This window comes from Balaenoptera musculus, chromosome 1, assembly GCF_009873245.2.
Source record: "Balaenoptera musculus isolate JJ_BM4_2016_0621 chromosome 1, mBalMus1.pri.v3, whole genome shotgun sequence".
In the NCBI taxonomy this organism is placed as follows: domain Eukaryota; kingdom Metazoa; phylum Chordata; class Mammalia; order Artiodactyla; family Balaenopteridae; genus Balaenoptera; species Balaenoptera musculus.
Genome location: NC_045785.1, coordinates 150,961,163 through 150,979,540, shown reverse-complemented (window position 1 = coordinate 150,979,540; position 18,378 = coordinate 150,961,163). Strand labels below are relative to the sequence as shown.

The window sequence follows — 18,378 nt, the reverse complement described above, 5'->3', positions numbered from 1 at the left end:
ACTCTTTTAGTACACAGGAGATGTGAATTACTGGACTCACCCAGTTCCCACCCAGGTCCTGGTCAGAGGCCACAAGCCCACAGGACTCTCCAGTGGGACTCTCACTCAGGTGGAAGTGCTCCCATGTACCCAATCTCCTCCCTCTCACCCAGCCTTACTCATATTTTATAAATGGAGAAACTGAGGCCCAGAGAGGTCAAGTTCACGTGGCTTGTTTGGGCAGTACTGTTTCAGGAATACAGAGTCAGAAGACCTTCAACCAGCTGGGACACGGAACAGTATTCCTGCTCTGCCTTCCCTTCCCTTCTGGGGAACCTAACCCATAGACCCTCTGCTGTCTTCTTCTCCTTGGCCTTACCTCACCTGAGCATCTGTAGGAGGTGAAGGCCCCTAGGGAGAGAGGACTCTGGCCAGCCTCAACCTGGATGCCGCAGCGTCTTGAGTCTCTGAGCTGATGTCTGTGAGGCCCTGGGCCCCCAAATCCAGTGCCTAGGACAAGGCATAGAGAGATGCCTGCCCTCCACAGAGGGCCAATGGCTCAAAGCACGGTTCTTACGCGACAAAGCAGACTACAGGTGCTGATCTCCTTTTCCTCCTCCCCACAACCAACCCTCTCCCAGCCCCTGACCCCCACCCACCCCAGGCGCACACACACCAAGCCCCTTTCTCCCCCAAACAAATCACCAGCCACTTCCTCTCCCAATCAGCCAACAACAGCCCAGCTGGACTGGAATCAAAGGACTTCTTGCTCTCAGACCTTTCTCCCTCCACAGCGACAGCCCTTTTCCCCCCAGAAATATCTAGATACAGATCAAGATAGAGATAAATTCTAGTCATCGGAGCATGACAGGTGACTCAGACCCAGGGGTACAGGAAGACAGCCTGAACAGACAGGCAGACCCTCCCAGGAGGGCCAATGACAACACTTCCCCACCGGGCACCCACCTAACCTCTCTACTGAGACTCCCACTCCCAAGCTGACCCTGAGTAGGTGGTGCCGAGGGGCACTGCCAGGGAAAGAACCACGTGGCAGAGAAGGGCAGGGCCTGAGTCCCAGGGGAATGTCACTTCCTTTCAAAGCCCCAGAGAGTTGAGAGCCTCAGGCAGCCCTAAACAATAGCCCAAGGCGTGGGTGCCCAGAACTGTGCCCCGGTGCCACATCCTGCCATTCTTCTCCCAGGCCGCACCCTGCCACCCTTCCTGGCTACGCCCGATCCTATCTCTGCTGTTTACTCAGAGCTGAGAGCTGGGCTGGCTGCAGGCTTGGAACAAAGCTTTCCTGAGAGGCCCCCTCACCCTCTCCAGCCTCTGTGGGCCCTTGGGGGTATCAGATCCATGGCGTGGCCCAGCCTGGCCTAGCCCTGCTCAGGCGGAGGCCACAGCCAACACCCCCCGTTCCTGGGCTGTTTCTGGGCTGATCAAGCAGCTAAGACCAGCCAGACTGAGGCTTGCTGAACCCCCAAGAGCTCCTGTCCTCCCAGTCAGCAAGAGGAGGCAGCCTCCCCCGCACCTCTGGCCCAGAAGCCCAGCTCCAGACAGAGCCTTGGCAGCTGCCAAGATTCAGCTGACCCCAGCCCAAGGGCACGCAGGACTGAAGAAGCCAAGGAGAAACTAGCTGTGCTGTTCCCATTCACAGCCCCATCTGAGTCTTCTCTTCCTGGAGAGTCCAGGAAGAGACAGGGAGGGCAGCGTGGAAGGACTGTTGAGGTTCCCAGCAGGATGGCTGCCTGCCCCACGGGCCTGGGTAAGATTGAGGAGGTAAACTGTGTCTCCAGGATTCCCTTCCCTGGGGGCCCTCCTGCCTTCAGGACCTGATGCTGTCTCCAGCCCCTCCCAAGCCCCATCAGCAGCCCACCCACAATGTTAGGAAGCAGCCGCAGTCCTGGCCTTACCTCCCAGTGCAGGTCCAAGCCTATGTCCTGGATTCGGGAGTGTCTGGCCTTTTACACGAGCAGTGCCCAGCCCAGAGCAGGCATACAGCAGAAATGGTGTAGCCGAGGCCGACTGGCCTTGTCAAAGGCCTCCCTTTTGGGATAGCCCTGAACATTAACCAAAGGGAAAGGAGCAAAAAGAGCCTGCAATGACAGAACACCCACTTGGCTGAGAGCATTGGGTGAGGGGCTCGCCACTCATTTTTCCGATCCAACCAAGGCCCAGTGGAGCCATCTGAGCTCAGGCCTCACTGATGCCCAAACCCACGTCTTTTCATCTGTCGGCTGGTGCCCTGGCTGCTCTTCCTCTACCCCAGATAACAGGATCCGGTCCAGCAAAGATAGATCTGCCACTGTCTTTGCTGCTTACAGGATTCTAGTTGTTTTTGACTTGAGTCATGGCCAAGGAAGAATTAATCGAAAGAAACCAAGGCCACTTTGGAAACTTGGGGGAAAGATTCAACCTCTGAAAACCTTAGTTTCTTCATTGTAAAATGGAAATTCCAATACCTACTTTGTGATTAGAAGGTAATCACAAGCTTAGAGAATCTGGTACAGAATATATGTTCAGGGAAGGAGAGAGGAAGAGAGACCTAAAGCAAGGAGGCTGTCTTTCCCTACCTACTCCCAGACCACCCAGAGTGAGACACCTACCCCTACCTGGCCCTGGCTTTCCAGAGGCTGGCAGGTATGTGTGACCCTCTGGCATTGCTGGGAGGCATCCTGATACGGCTAAAAGAAATGGGCTTTATTGTCACCCAGACCTGTGTTTGAAGCCTGGCTCCACCATATACTACTGTGTGACTAAGGGGAAGTTTCAGTTTCTCCATCACTAAAATGGAACAAATAATAACTATCTCGTAGAATTATTGAGAAGACTGAATGTGATGTTTGTAAAAAACAAAAAAAATGTTTGCTCACTGAACCCTCTCATTCACCTTTTGGGGAAGCCTCCCCCACCCCTGCATGCCAAACACGCAGAAGACCCACACCCAAAGGACAACTGGGAGTGTCATCTTCTTCCATCTCCGCCTGTCCCCTGTAGGTCCCCCTCTCTTTGGCGCTGTTTCACTACCCTGCTTAGGTTGTCTGCATGTTCCATCGGTGTCCCCAACCACCCTGAAATCTCCCCTGGCCGGTGCCTACACTGAGCCAGACACCCAGGCCACGCACAGCGCAGACAGGCTGAAAGGACCTGAATTTGCCCAGGAAACCCACATCCTCAGTGCCACGGCCTACCTGACCAACCCCCCGTGCCTTCCCTTCCCAATGGCACTGAAGTTCTGCAGACCCTCAAAAGCTCCCTCATCTCCTCCAGAGCCGGAGCTAGAGGGTAAAGTGTTGTTCCATTAACCCCTGCCATCCCCTGCCAAGCCCAGGAGGGGACAGGAAGGTGGAGACTAGAAGGATGACTGCAGAGGCGGAAAAGGACAAGTGGGAATGGCCTGCAAACACCAGGCTGAGCAAAGTCTCATCTTTGCAGACATCCCTTTTGTTGGGGCTGGTGTGGGCCAGGCAGCATTTGGCTTCTGCTTGGTGACAAGTCCAAGCCATGTGGACTAGGCCTTCAGGGTCTATGGTGACATGGAGGCTCTGGAGACACGCGCAGTCAGTTCAAACCCCAGCAGCCCTCTAACTAGTGGCATGGATAGGCCGACTTATTCAACTCTCCAAACCTACTACTTTCTTTATAAATGTGATCAGTAATATATACCCACTAGTGTGGTTGTGAGGAGTAAACAATATAACAGGCAAAGGCCAGTGCCTGAACACAGCCGTGCTAAACAGCTGTAACGTGTATAACCATTGTAATCTGGAGCTGGGGGCGACGGCTGAGAAGTGGAGAGTCAGCCAGTTACTCGCTGCTCCAAGAGGGAGCCCAGTGAATACTTGAGACTTAACCTCTACACACCTCAGATTCTCTATCTGTAAAGGGGGCCAACAATAGCTACTTCTCGTGGCTGTTGGAGAATTAGTAAGTATTGTATATAAAATACTTAGTGCAATGCCTGGCACAAAGCAGACTGGCACTTAGTGTTGTTATCGTGATCGAATGAATGAATGATTGTGCTTCTGGCAGGGAACTTCTGCCAGCCAGAGCACTCTGCCCCAAGCCAGTGAACGTTGTGAAGGCCCTTCTTAAAGGTATTTCAAATATCAGCCTCCACACATCTGCGAGCCCACAGCCCCCTCTCAAAGTGGGCACCTTTACACCACATCCTCAGGTCTCTGAGGGCTCAGGAAAGGTATCTGATCCCTTCCCTACTTCTTCTCCCTCTTCCTGCCTCAGCCAGCCACTGCAGGGGCAGGGGAAATGGGGCAGCGATCAAGATAGGTGAGTGGTACAAGAAAGAGGAGTCAATAAATGCCTGTCACCAACAAAGGCCACCAGGCAAGTGTTGACAGGACACGGTCTTGACCCAGAAGTTCAGCATGCAATTAATCAGCAAATACACTCGGCCTCATCTTCTCCTTCCTGGGATGTACCTCCTTAAGGCTCCATAAAAGATACACCTTGAGGGAAGGTCTGGGGGCTGCCAGAGGGGCTTGAGCATCCAGCTCCCCAGCTTGGGCGACAGTGGAGGAACAAGGTGGCTGGCAGCACTGCAGTCATGGTGGCCGGGGCCCAAGGGCTGGACTGGGATGCATCAGCCTCACCTTTGGGCACCCTGCTCAGGTCTGCTGCTTCCCCCATAGCCTCCCCTTCCCCCATCCCAGGGTTTCTGCGCGGGACGCCACCTGTGCCTTATGAAAACCTAATCACCACCATCTCCCCCAAGACAAGCTCACTCATGGGAAACCCCAATTGAGCAGCTCTTGCTCAAGCAGCGTTCATTCTTCCAGTGAACAAAGTGTTCCGTTCTGTTTCTCTGCAAAGGCCATGTTTCCTCTCCCATTATCTACCACATCGGCACACAAGCCTGCCACAAAAGATTTCTTCTTTCTTTTTGTTATTTTCATGGTCCCCTTTATTTATGAGTGGTTGTTTTTTCTTGGCTTTGGCTCCTTTTCAAAAGGGCAGGGGAGCAAGGGGAGGAGAACAGTTTCATAGTCTTTGATTTCATCTAAAATGCTCATCAAACAATTCCCAAAGCAGCCAGCCTGCACCCCAGTCTGCCTGGGACCCCAACTTCCAGCACCAGCACCCTTTGGAAACTGAGGCAGAAAAGAGCCAGATCTGGCAAAGGGGTGGGATATGGTATGATTCTGGGAGGGATCTTGACATCTGGAGTCCCAAATGGTAATAATAATAAAATAACAATGGTGACATTCAAAGTATTTAACAACTGAATGATGCGCACTAACCAGTGAGATGGGACTCTTGGGACAATCAGATGAGTTGGCAGATGCCAGACACACACTACTGGTTGCCACTCTGGTGTGTACCCCTCTGATCATAGCTAACATTTTCTGAGTATTTACTATGTGCTGAGCACTGTTTGAATCACTTTAATAGATCTTCACCATAACCATCTGAGGTAGATGATATTATGATCTCCATTTTACAGATGGAGAAACTGAGGCACAGAGGTGATCTGAGCCCGGGCCATCTAGCGTCAGAATCCACCTCTCAACCAGACAACAGGGATCAGGCACACAATAAGCTAAGGGTCACGGATAGGCATTAGCTCTTTTACCACTTTCCCCAGCCCTGTGAAATAGTTACTGTTATCATCTGTTTTACCGATGAGGACACAAAGGCTTAAGGAGGCTAAGCAACTGCCAGTGAGTGGTGAGCAAGACACTGACCCAGAGACTGGCTGTCGAGTCCCTTCTTTCAAGCACTGGATTACACTGGCTTCTCTTCCACTTGTTTGAGGTCCCAAGAGCCATGGAAAATCATCACCTGGAGCCTGAATCACCTGCCCCTCAACCCCAACCTCTGATGTCCCTCTGCTGCTCTCATGATGCGGGGTGTCAAGGGACCCAAGCAGGTCCTAGCTCAGTTGATGTTAGAAAAGTCAAAGGCAAACGCCACATGCAGACATCAAATGACTCAGAGCCAGGGTCCTAACATAGCATCCTCCAAGTGAGTTCGGGGCAGCACTGGAGGGCCGCCTAAGCTATCACCTCTCCTTTGCTTCCTGGCCATCCTTCCTTGCCCTCTACCTCGACACCTCCACTCTCTCTCCCTTAGCTTCTCACCAACAGCAGCGAGCAGAGCTGTGCACTTCATAGGCTCCCCCAACATATGTGCCTAACTAATGTTGCAGTCATCTTATTTTCTTATCAATTTTTTTCTGACTCTAAAAGGAATGTGTACTCATTGTAGAAAATCTGCAAATTTAGAATAACATAAAGAAGACAAAAAGAAATTAAAGTCACTCACTTCCCATTAATCCAGAGGAGGCAACTGATAACAATTTGGCCTCTTTCCATCAAATATTTTTCCTGTGTGTCGTTTTCTTTTTCATCATTCAGCTCATAAGCAAGCTTTTGTACTATTCCCCCCACACACACACTTAATAGTATATCAGGGGAAGTTTTCATGTTACTAAAAACTGGAAATTATTGGGCTTCCCTGGTGGCGCAGTGGTTGAGAATCTGCCCGCTAATGCGGGGGACACGGGTTCGAGCCCTGGTCTGGGAAGATCCCACATGCCGTGGAGCACCTAGGCCCGTGAGCCTACAACTACTGAGCCTGCACGTCTGGAGCCTGTGCTCCGCAACAAGAAAGGCCACGATAGTGAAAGGCCCGCGCACCGCGATGAAAAGTGGCCCACGCTTGCCGCAACTAGAGAAAGCCCTCGCACAGAAATGAAGACCCAACACAGCCAAAAATAAATTAATTAATTAATTAAAAAAAAAAAAAACAACAGGAAATTATTTAAAATTCTTTAGGGAATTTTAGTCCAGTGGTTAGGACTCCTCACTCTCACTGCCGAGGGCCCAGGTTGGATCCCTGGTCAGGGAACTAAAATCCCACAAGCCGCGCAGCAAAAAAAAAAAAAGAAAAAGAAAAAAAGAAAGAAAAGAAAATTCTTCATGAAGTCATTTGTAACGGTTGCACATCTCTTCAGTGGCTGTACCATAATTTACTTTATCCAATGCCGAGGGTTAAAACAATCCAACTCTTTAAATCTTATATTACTGAAACCTCCTCTTCACCCACAGGGTCATCTACCCTCCAGACACTTCTGGTGGGCCAGGGCCATTCTGCTCCTATGACAGATGGGAAGGAAAGGGCCCTGACAATCAGCAGACAGAGCAAGGTAGCAGAAGGACCTCACCTGCCTCTTTTTTTTTTTTTTTTTTTTCAATTTTTAATTTAAGTATAGTTGATTTACAATGTTGTGTTAGTTTCGGGTGTACAGCAAAGTGATTCAGTTATACATATATATATATATATTCTTTTTCAGATTCTTTTCCCTTATAGGTTATTACAGAACATTGAGTATAGTTCTCTGTGCTATACAGTAGGTCCTTGTTGTTTATCTATTTTATATTTAGTAGTGTGTATATGTTAATCCGAACTCCTAATTTATACCCCCTCCCCTCACCTGCCTCCTCTTGATGGGACAAGTATGTAGCAAAAGGAGTACAGGACGGAATATGGAGGCTGTGACAGAGGCCCGGAAGCGTGGGCCCAGGGCCTGACTGCTTCTGCAATGGGGAGGACACGTCTCAGCGTTTCTCGGGGCCTGACTTCCCCATAAAAAGTTGGAGAACCACAATGAGATGCCACTTCACACCCATTATGATGGCTATTATTTTTAAGAAAAGAAAAAGCAAAAGGAAGTGTTGGCAAGGTTGCAGACAATTGCTGGTGGGAATGTAAAACGATACAGCTGCTGTGGAAAACAATATGGTGGTGTCTCAAAAACTGAAACATAGAATAACCATATGATCCAGCAATTCCCCTTCTGGGTGTATACCCAAAGGAGGGAAAGCAGGACCTTGAAGGGATGTTGCTCACCCGTGCTCATACAGCATTATTCACAATAGCCAAAAGGTGGAAACAACCCAAGTGCCTATGGAGGAATGAATGGATAAAATAAAATGTGGTATACATATACAACAGAATATTATCAGCCTTAAGGAGGAAGGAAATTCTGGCACATGCTACAATATGGATGAACCTTGAAAACATTATGCTAAGTGAAGTAAGCCTAAGTGAAATAATAAAAAGACTAATACTTCTTGATTCTGCTTATATGAGGTCCTTAATAGTTACATTTATAGAGACAGAAAGTAAAACAGAGGTTACTAGGGGCTGGGGAGAGGCACAAAGGGGAAGTTATTCTTTAATGGATACAGAGTTTTAGTTTGGGATGACACAAACTTCTGGAGATGGACAGTAGTGACAGTTGCACAATGTAAATGTATTTAATGCCTCCAAACTGTACAATTAAAAATGATTAAAATGGTACATTTCATTACTGTATATGCTACCACAAAAAAAAGATGGAGAACATGAAACTGCTAATAATTTACACCTTCATGGCACCTTTAATCTTGCAGACAGGCAGAGGTGAGAACGTAACACAGACTCACAGGCTGGGGACTCACGTCCGGCCAGGGGTCAGGGAGCGTGCAGGTTGGAGACCGGCTGCCTTTAGAGAGCCCCTTGCTCACAAAGCCATAATTAACGTAACTAATTGAAGTGTCTAAAAAGGCCAGACCCGCCCCACCAGCTAGGCCTTCCTTTCAGTGCCTCCCTCACCTCTAGGAACAATGAAAGGCTTTTACCTGCCATGCAGAGACAGGTGTATTCAGGATTCCTCAGCAGGGAGGGAAAGGGATCTGGGGGCAGGAAGATGGGGATAGAGGAAGAGATTTCGCTCACTTCCTCTAAGTCAGTTCCTTGGCTTTCCTGGAAATGCTTGCCTCAATTGTCCTTCTTAGGGTGGCAGTTTCAAGGAAAGCACTGGGCTGACGCCTGGTTTCCAGAACAGCTCTCTCCCCACCTCCCCACCCCCGACTTGCTGAACAACCCTGGGCAGTTACTCTACAGCTCTGGACCTCCTTGAGGTCCATTTGGGGAGGACAGATACTCTAAAGCAGGAGGTCTGAGCTAACAGAGGGGGTGACTGGGGTGGGGCCACCTTGGGGAGAGAAGGAGGGAAAGGAGCAGCCTTCCCAGTTTTCAGAGTCATCCACTTATTGCACAGGTGCTGGTTTCTGTGGGCCACTCGAATCATCCTTTTCCTCTTCAATGAATGACAGGCTGGGACCAAAGTCCCATCCTGCCCTAAGGTTCACTTGATATTTCCGTTTTCTATTACTGGTACCTTTACCGGTAAAAACTATCCCCGTTCCCACTTACCCAAGAACACATCCCAGCGTTTCCAGTATCTAAGAGCTGCCTGTGCTCCATGGCCTGATTAAGAGTTCAGGCCACGCTGATGGCCTTCTACTGCAAGAGAACCTTAGGGATTTTCTATGGAAACTGAAAAAAGCCACTGGCATCTCTGTCCATCTTTGTCCAAAGAAGAAGAGAGATGAGCGTCCCCTCCCCTGCTCTTGCCTCCCTAGGCCCTCCCTCTGCCCGCACAGGGCCATTAAAGCTGCTCTGCTTCCCTTCCCCCACAGCCTGTCGCCCTGACCCAGGGGGTGAGGGTCAATGATGGGGTCACTGGAGGCGCCTAGCTCAAAACCAGCTCCTTCGCTTAGGAAGGAATTTAACCCTCTCCCTCCTGGCTCATGACTATCCACCCTAGCAGATCTACGGATATGGAGGGAAAAAGTTATTGCAGAGAGGATCACACAGACCCACGTGATAATTCTGAGTGCACAGTGGAAATGAGCCCTGGATTTGGAGGCAGAAGGTCTGAGTTTGAGCCCTAGCTCTGCCACAAAATCAAGGTGCAATCCTGGGCAAGTCTTAATTCTCTGAGCCTCAATTTTCCTATCTGTAAATTGGGAGTCAAAATACACCCCACCAGATTGCTTGGAGCCTCAGCACAGTGATTTTCTAAATGTCAAAGCACTTAATACACTTGATGGTTTAGAAAGCCCCATAAAAGTATAAGGGATTTGGACGCTTGTAACTCACTGTGGGGCCTGAGACACACCACCCAACCTTGCAAGGTCTCAGTTTTTCCATTTGCGCATGGGATAAATTATTACTTCTTCTCTCAGAGATAAAATTTTAAGCTGGGGGTGGGGGTTCCAAGGTCTTTGATGTTGCAGAAATATAAGTGCTGCTAAGCCCCTGGTTTCTACCTTCAGACTGCAGCCCAAATCAGCAGAAAGATCGTGACAGCACCTGCCATTTTTCGAGTGAGCACAACAAGCTAAGTGCCTCACAGATATTTTTGGCAGCAACAAAACCCATTTTATAGTTGAAGCATCTGAAGCTAAGGGGTGGAAGCAAAATCCCACTGAAGGTCCACCTGACTCCAAGTCCAAACCCACAGCACAAGGACCTTGGAGAAAAGGCCGCTTCCCCACAGGCACTCCCAACCCAATTAGCCCTCTCGGCTGTGGGGCTGGGTGCCGGGGGGCAGCCTCCACTTCCTGCCGGGTTCCTGCAGGCAGCTCCCAAGGGCCCAGAGTCCAAAGGTTAGTTAAAGGCTGTCTATTACTATGAATTATTAAAATTCACCAGCAGCTGGGTTTGGTGAATGTGGTGGTTTCATGCTTCCAAACGATCCCAACTTATACGTGAATTTCACCAGTTCTGCAAAAATCCATTCTATCTGGTGTAGAACTGTCCCCCTTAGTGACCAGTTTAAGGGACAACACTGGGCAAAGGACAAAAGGCAGTGCACTCTGAGCCATATCATTCCTTCTATACCTGGCAACACCCTGCCTGCAGCTAGTGTGTGAGAGAGTTCACCCCCTTTTCTGGGCTGCTCCCCAGCGCCAGCACAGCGGGGTCCACACACTGGGGTCCACGCCCCGGCCCACCTCCATCCCACACCCCCACCCCTGCTCCAAGCTCCTGGAACACTTGGGGCAGCAGCTCATTCCCTTGCTTCTTTGAGTGCACGGGTCACTCCTGTAACAGAATAACCACAGCAATAATTACAGCAGCAAACGCCTGGATAAGACACAACCCCTGTGCCAGACACTGTCTGAACACTTTCCATATAACCCTTTTTATTTAATCCTCTCAGTATCAGGTATGATTGTCAGCAGCATTTTACAGTTCTGGAAGCTGAAGCACAGATTAGTTAAGTAACTTGGCCAGGGTCGCACAGCACATGTGTGTGCCAAATCTGAAGGAAGAACACAGTGGGAGGCTGAGAGAGGTGTCACAGCCGACAAAGTCTGTACCCACCACACTCGGGAGAGGTGCTCCTCCCCCTTTCCCAAATCCCACAGAGGCCATGCCCATGACCCAAGGGAGGAGCTGCCCCACATCCACACAGGCCCCAGGAGAGCCGCACTGTCCCGCCCCAGCACAAGCCCTAACAACCACCACTGCAGTGGCCGCGATACTAATACCAGCTCCCACTTACCGGACTCTCCTATACTCCAGGCCCCGAAACTAAGCACTGTAATATATACATCACTTCACTTCACTGAATCCTTTTAACCTTGGGAAGTAGGTATTAATCTTTTCCCACTTTGTAGGTGAAAAAACTAGGCTCTATGAAAGTTCTAGTATTTGCCAGAAATCTCACAGCTCAGAAGAAGCAGAGCCAGGACTCAAACTGGGATCTGTCTGACTCCACCTTGTACCTAGCCTCAGAAACCAAGCCCATGGAGACAGAAACAGCTCCAGCAGTCCTGGTGCCCAGGCCAACTCAGCTGAAAGGGCTTGTTCCCACAATGCAGCTATTTCCCATGATCCTGTCTCACCTCCCCAGACAGATTACAGCTTCCCTGCGGGCAGGGTCTGGCCTCCTCCCCGCCCGCCTCACCCAGTGCCTTCACATAATAAGGAATTGGTAGAGCTTATTCATCCCTGAATACCTTATTTGTTAAAAATATATATCAAACCACTGCCTTTAAAAAAAGACATCCAGAGATTAATATTGATCAATCCTGAACAAAATAAGTTTGCTCATTCATCGAGGAACGGCACATCCCAGGAAAGCTGGCCACACTCACTCACTTGAGCCCCTGCGGGACCAAAGCCGGGGTGAGTGTGGGTCAGGGCAGACCAGGAAAAGGGACCTCCCCTCCGCAGGCTGCCAGGCTTGGCCTCACACCCTGGGAAGCCGCAGCCCTGCAGGGGAAGGGAAGTTGTCTGATTACCAGATGGTTCAGCACGACCTGAAGGCAGCAAAAATGTCTTTGAATGGAAAGAAAAAGCACAGGGTTCTGTTGGAAGTTTGTTGCAGAATAATGAGAGAGAAGTTTCAGCCTGAATGAATGAGCCACCCATTCTGAAAGTTCTCTGAGACACTCTCTGGTTCCTCGCTGTCAACAAAGTCCTAGCTCCTTGGCCTGCATTCAAGGCTCCCTCTGACCTTGGAGGTCTCTTCCTAACTGCACTATAAGCTAATGCCCCCCGCCCCCCTTTCTACCGCAGCAGGGCTCCTTAGCCTCTCGGCTGGTAGCTTAGTCCCCGTTGTTCCTTACAGCACCTGGCACAGAGGAGCCCTACTAACATTTGTCTTAGCAAGACACAGGGCCTTGCTAATGGAGCCCCGAGTCTGGTGCTGGGCCCAGAGTACGTGTTCCATACACACCTAATGAACTTATCCATGCCGGATCAAATCTCAGAGTTCATCCTTTCATGAACCCCTGGCAAGAGCCTTGAGCTGGCCGGGCAAGAGGATGTCAACCCATAGAACAGAGGACAAGGAACCCGTCTCAGGACTGAGTGGCTGTCAGCTGTGTGAGGATAATAATAAGATAATAGTCCAATCCTCACAGCTGGAAACCAGGCCCATTCTCTCACTGCCCAACATCCCTCTCCCCCACTACCCAACGCATTACATTCTCTGCCCTGGCTCTTTCCAGAGTCCCACAAAAGCTTCTTATCCTTCCAGCAAGTCTGCCCTTCAACAACTATCCAACGGCACCAAGCTTGGGGACGTAGTTGGGATGCGAGAAACAGCCACTTGAGTGGTTCGCTCTCCCCGAAGCAGCCTGGGCTCCTCCCAGCCATGAAGCAGAGGCCCGGGGATCAGGCACCACCGCCCCTAACACTGAGAAGCCCTCCACTGACCAAAGTTCTCTGCCCTTTGGCACCTTGGCCCCCTGGGGGACGCTGACCCCTTGAAGAATGGCTAATGTAGCTACTTCTAGTCAAAGCCAAACAGTTGGGAGGGGAATGAGGGGAAATCAAGGGAAGAATGAAACCAACTTACATGAGGAGTGGATGGAGGAAGGGGGCTTGCTTCCAGGAATGGGGACTGGTGATGAGTCCAGGGAAGCGTAGAGGCCAGCCTGGTGGAGGGGGCGCCGCGGGTGCTGCTCCTGCCCTCTCCATCGTCTTCCGGGACCCCACACAGCAACCTGCACACACAGAGCCCAGGCGCCCGCAGAGCTCTATCTACTGCCCCGATCTCGCAGCCGCTGAGCTAAATTCCACCAGCTCAGCTCTTTTGCAGAGAGGGGGTTGTTTTGCTTGTGCACCATTGTTTCCACAAGGGTGGTCATCTTGCCCACTCCCCCTCTTCTGGGGTCTTCTCCCACACAGCTGCTCTTTCTCTGTAGGGTTCTTCCCAGGCCCTGCCGTCTTGAGAAACTCTACAGTGACTCTGCTCTGAGAGTCACTGCCCTGACCCTATTTCACAGAAAGCAATCTGCAGCCCAAGCCTCAGTGGGCACGATGTGGGAGGGGAGCTCACCCCACTCACTGAAGCCATTTGGGTTCACATGGGGAGGCCATGCCATCCCCACACAGGACTGGGCTCAAACTGGCCCCGTGCTAAAGCTGCCCCTGGTACAGGCCGAGGCACCGAACGGTCAATCATAAAAGTGTTGACCTGGTTATCTTTCCTGTCCAGCCTCTTGCCATGGCCCTGTGAGTCTCCCCCACCCCAGCCCCCGACAGTGGAGAACAGAATGTGCTTGGCTGCAGACCTGGTCGTCATAAATTGCTAATAACAGACTCTCAATCTGAAAAACAAAATAATAGAAGGCCTGGCCCTTTCTTTCTGCTCCTCTCATCCCCACCACTATTTCCTGCAAGGCCAAGAAGAGAAAGAAATGCCTCCTTTGGCCGCAGTCAGGAGAGAAAGCTACTCCTCACAGGCTCACTTCTCCCCATCAACCTCGTCCTTCACGGGCACAAAAGCTGGGCACCAAGGAGCCTGAACAGGGTATGTCTTTGTTTTCCAAGGTTCCTGCCTGTCTCTAATCTCGATTTATCCTGAGATTTATTGAGCACCTGCTATGTGCCAAGCTCTGTGCACCTGCCTGTGAAGGTGCCCTGAGCCACATTCATAGGTGAGAGGGCCGCTGGGGAGCGGCAGGGAGGCCAGGCCTGTGTGTTCAGTGGCGGGGGCCACCCTCTGTGCTCACCCCAGGGAGGGCGATCAATAGCAGGGCTGACCTAAAGCTGACCCTCTGTCTGTGTCGTTTCGCCCCCCAACCCCACCACCCCCCCGCCCCCATCACCTGCCCTCTGTGAGGGGGATGGGGAGAGCAGAATAGAAGTGAGGCCAGAGCCAGGAGCAGCCATCTTTGAAAAGAACAATAGTAAAAGGCAAATCCGCCTGGGGATAGATTATAAAATTGTGTTCAGTGTATTCGTTATATGCAAATTATATGTAAACATATACATGGCCCTTGGAAAAATCCAAGTGTCACTGCTGCTCGTTCTGCCTCTCTCTTACTCAGGTAGTTTCCAGGGCTACCTAGGAAGCTATCTGACCACCTGGCCAGGAGACCCCAGAGTACTGTCCCAGCCCCATATTACTGCATCAGCTTCTCTCCCTGACCTCACCTCACCCCGAAGCCACTGGAGAAACGTGAGTACAGAGGAGGAAGAGAAAATGGGGTCATGCCCACGCTGGGCACAGCCAAGGTAGCAAATGAGGGAGGAGAGGAGGATGGTGGCCTCGCCAAGGCAAACACCCTTCCAGATCTGGACCCAGGATGGGCTCCCTGCGACTGTCAGGAGACCCAACGGACTCCAGGCATTCCTCGATGCCCCTAGCCCGTCCCATCACCAGTTCCTCAAAGCCAATGGCAGCATGCCAGGGCAGGAGACCAGGGGACCCTGCAGCAGGATCCTGGAGTGGGTTCCCACTTGTGCTGCTGCGTGGTCAGACGTGTCACACGGATCAGCCTCATCCCTTCAGACCCACAGTCAGTGCGGAACTACGAGGCCCCACCACCTTGTCTCTAAATCTCAATTTCCTCATCCACAAAATGAGGGGCTAGATACTCTCTGTCCTTCCTAACTGACAAGGTTTCATGAGGCACCCCTGAGATGAGCTGCGTGGAGGGAAGCGCACCGTGGAGGGCACCACCAGGTACGCACGAGGGAGTGTGACTAAGTGTCCGACTCCACATCTGGATTTTGAAACTGCAACAAAAATTACTAGGGTAGCTGTCATCGTCCCCATCTGACTCTATTGCCACAGCAACACAGCACTCTCGTTTTATCCCAGGAGGGGTCCAAATGGTCCTCCCCAAGTTGCAGATGGGAAAAGCAAGGTTCTAAGAGGTGAAGTGACAGGCCTGAGGACACACAGTCTAGACCAGGGCCTTGGTCTCCTCTGGTGCCCACTGGCCTCTACCGCCCATCGGTCCCTCAAACACCAGTACAGCAATTGTTGGAGGAACGCTGGAGGGCTTCACCCCTGTGGGAAAGGCAGGATGTGGAGCCCCACTGCCTGCTGCACAGGGAGCAGCACCTGGGCTGGGCCACGGAGGTCAGCTCCCTCCACTCAGTCCAGCAGGACCAGCTGGTGCCCTGGGAAGGCTGCCAGCTGGTCCTTCTGGTCCTGGGTCTTGGGCCTGACTGATCTACCCAGGCAATGGGCAGCCTGGCCCATGACCAGTTTGAAAATCATGGAAGGAAGTAGACAGACCACTGTTTCCCCCTTACAGATAGAGACCAAGGCCCAGAAAGGTTTACGGCATCGGCAAGACCACACAGAGAGTAACCCTAACAGCTCCCATTTACTGGGCAACTGCTATATATCTAGAAACTTTCCTCCAATCCCCACAATAACTCTGCCAGAGGGGAGAAGCCGTGACCCCAATTTACGCAGCTCAAAGAAATTAGGTAAATGGCCCAATATCAAGATTCAAAATCCAAAAGCTTCGAATCCAGAAATTTCTGACTCTAAGACTCCATGGTGTTTTCACCAAACCATCCTGCTTCTCTATAAGTTGAAGAATATTCCAGCGTTAGACTGAGTGATTCATAATGTATTGGTGTGGGGAAGAGGAAGAAAGATACTGAGTGACGACCAAAGTTGGCACCTGACCCTGGAACAGACTAGGGATGAGCCCAAACCCCCTGCCGCTCAGGCCCTTTGCAGCCCAGCCCAGTCACCCTCCAGCTGTCGGGCTCACAGACCCTAATGCAGGTGCAAACAGGCGCCTTCACACCTCAGGGCTGCGGCTCACATGGTGCCCCTGCCTGGAAAGCCCTTCCTACATTCCTGACCAGAAAACTCCTATACCTCACTCAAAGCCCAGTTCAAATGTTGCCCCTCCTTTATGAATCACTCCCTAATAATCCTAGAAGAGTTGATTGTTCCTCCAGGGCATTCCAGAGCCCTTGGACATCCCTAGTCTCTAGTACTTGACTGGACTGCAATTATTTGTTTACCTGTCTGCTTCCTGCACTCTGACGAGATTTGGGCCCCTGATACTCTCTCAGGGACAAGGACAATAACGGAACAATAACGGCCTTCTCTTATGTATCCCTTACTATACAATAGGCATCTCTTCACAAATTCAACCAACATAACAGTCCCATGAGGCAGCGGCTATTATCACCCCTATGTTACAGATGAGGAAACTAAGACACCGAGAGGTTAAGTTACTTGCCCAAGACCACACAGGCAGTCTGGCTCCAGTCCGTCTGTCTGTGCGGGTACTATACTATTCTTCCTTGCCTCTCCATCCCTAGTACAGTGCCTGGCACATGGCAGGTGTTCCGTAAAGGTCTGTTTCGTTAAGGGCTATGGAGGGAGGAGGGTGTTGCTGCACCCCAGCCAACTCCACCCCAAATCCCACCTGGAATCCCTTGGCCCAGGTCTCCCTACTTCTTGCCCCACCTTCCATCACTCCTGACATTTGCTGCTTCTTTCTGCTAAAAACCTCCAGGTCCTTTTCCTGTCTCCCATCCATTTCTTCCTTGGGTGCCCCAGCAGCGGTGCGGGTCTTTCTGTCTTTCCGGTGGGAAACTGAGACCCCCAGAGGCCTCAAGGCCAGCGGATCTGTTCAGAGGCAGGTATCCTGCCTCCAGGGCTAGTGCCTCGTAAGGACTGGTTTTACCTCTGCCTCAAGCAAGAAAAAACAAGCACCAAGATGCAGGGGAGTCTGGAGGTCAGCACCTGCCCTTCCCTCATTCCCAGCACCCCCTGGCTGACCTGGCCACAGGTCTTGAGGCTGGGCCTGAGAGAGGGGGGAGGGGGCTGCTCCCTGGGGCCGGGGAGGAGGAGACAAGAGGCCCTTTGTTTCTGCAATGCTCCTGAGACACCTGTTCTCCCTCCTGCCTGCCTGCGGCCTCCCTCCCTCCCAGCCAGCCTGTGTGAGGCCTTGTTTATCCTGCAGCCCTGGCAGCCAGACCCAGCCTGCTCCCAGCGTGGGGCTCGGCAGCCCCTGCCAGCACCTGCCTGGTCCTGGAAGCCCCAGAGGCTGCCGGCCAAGCACAATTACCCTGCTGTTGACACAGTTGTTGATTTTCAGGAGGGCAGGGAGGGACAGGAGGGGAGGAGAGAAGCAGCAAAGGCATTTAACGCCAGCCTGGCTAATTTGCAGTTGGCCCTAGCAATCCTGCACCCCATCCCCGCCCCCCACCTCCACCGCAGCTGCCTGGGAGAGGTTTGGGCTTCCAATCCCTGGGTCACTTGGGCCACATACCACAGGCAGCCCCCGCACACCCCATGTTTATTAGTGCACCCCAAAACCCATGCTCCCCCATGCTGCCATATACAATTCATAGTCGAACAAGGCTGTCAGGAGCCCCTAGCCACCCTGCCTTTGAGTACCCACCAATCACCCTCCCCCGCAAAGTCATGATGCCCCAGGGTCCTTGGTGAGGGACAGGACCATCGGATATGCCCTTGGAGACCCAGGTGGGGGCCCTGGAAAACATGGCGGGTATCTGTCCTTACAACCTTCTCTCCTCTCTGACGAGCTCTTGACAAGCTATCTCCTCCTCACCCTCCAGGTCATTATGTTTCCTCTTACAGGGAGCCTTTCCTGATGGCCCAAATCCGGTTGTGGTGCCCCTCCCTGATGCTTTGATGCTCTGCAGCCCTGCCCCTGCACCTCCCCTACCTTCACTTCTGTCAGTGAATGTCTAATCTTTATCTTCCTCAAAACTGTGTAAGGGCTGCACTGGTCTCTCAGCCCCAGCGTACAGGGCACAGCTTTGAGGCAGGCGCCCCCCTCCTACCTGCTGAGTGGATGG

The 18,378-nt window shown here is 51.7% G+C and overlaps 1 protein-coding gene across 1 annotated transcript in view; it reads right to left on the bottom strand.

The window, feature by feature from the left end:
• Positions 1-13,218, bottom strand: part of SOX13 (SRY-box transcription factor 13) — a 29,891-nt gene extending 16,673 nt beyond the window's left edge. Inside the window, 1 exon segment of the mRNA XM_036828194.1 lies at positions 13,142-13,218. Within this exon segment, the coding sequence (XP_036684089.1) occupies positions 13,142-13,143 (2 nt within the window). The 5' untranslated portion in view covers positions 13,144-13,218.
• Between the last annotated feature and the right edge of the window lie 5,160 nt (positions 13,219-18,378).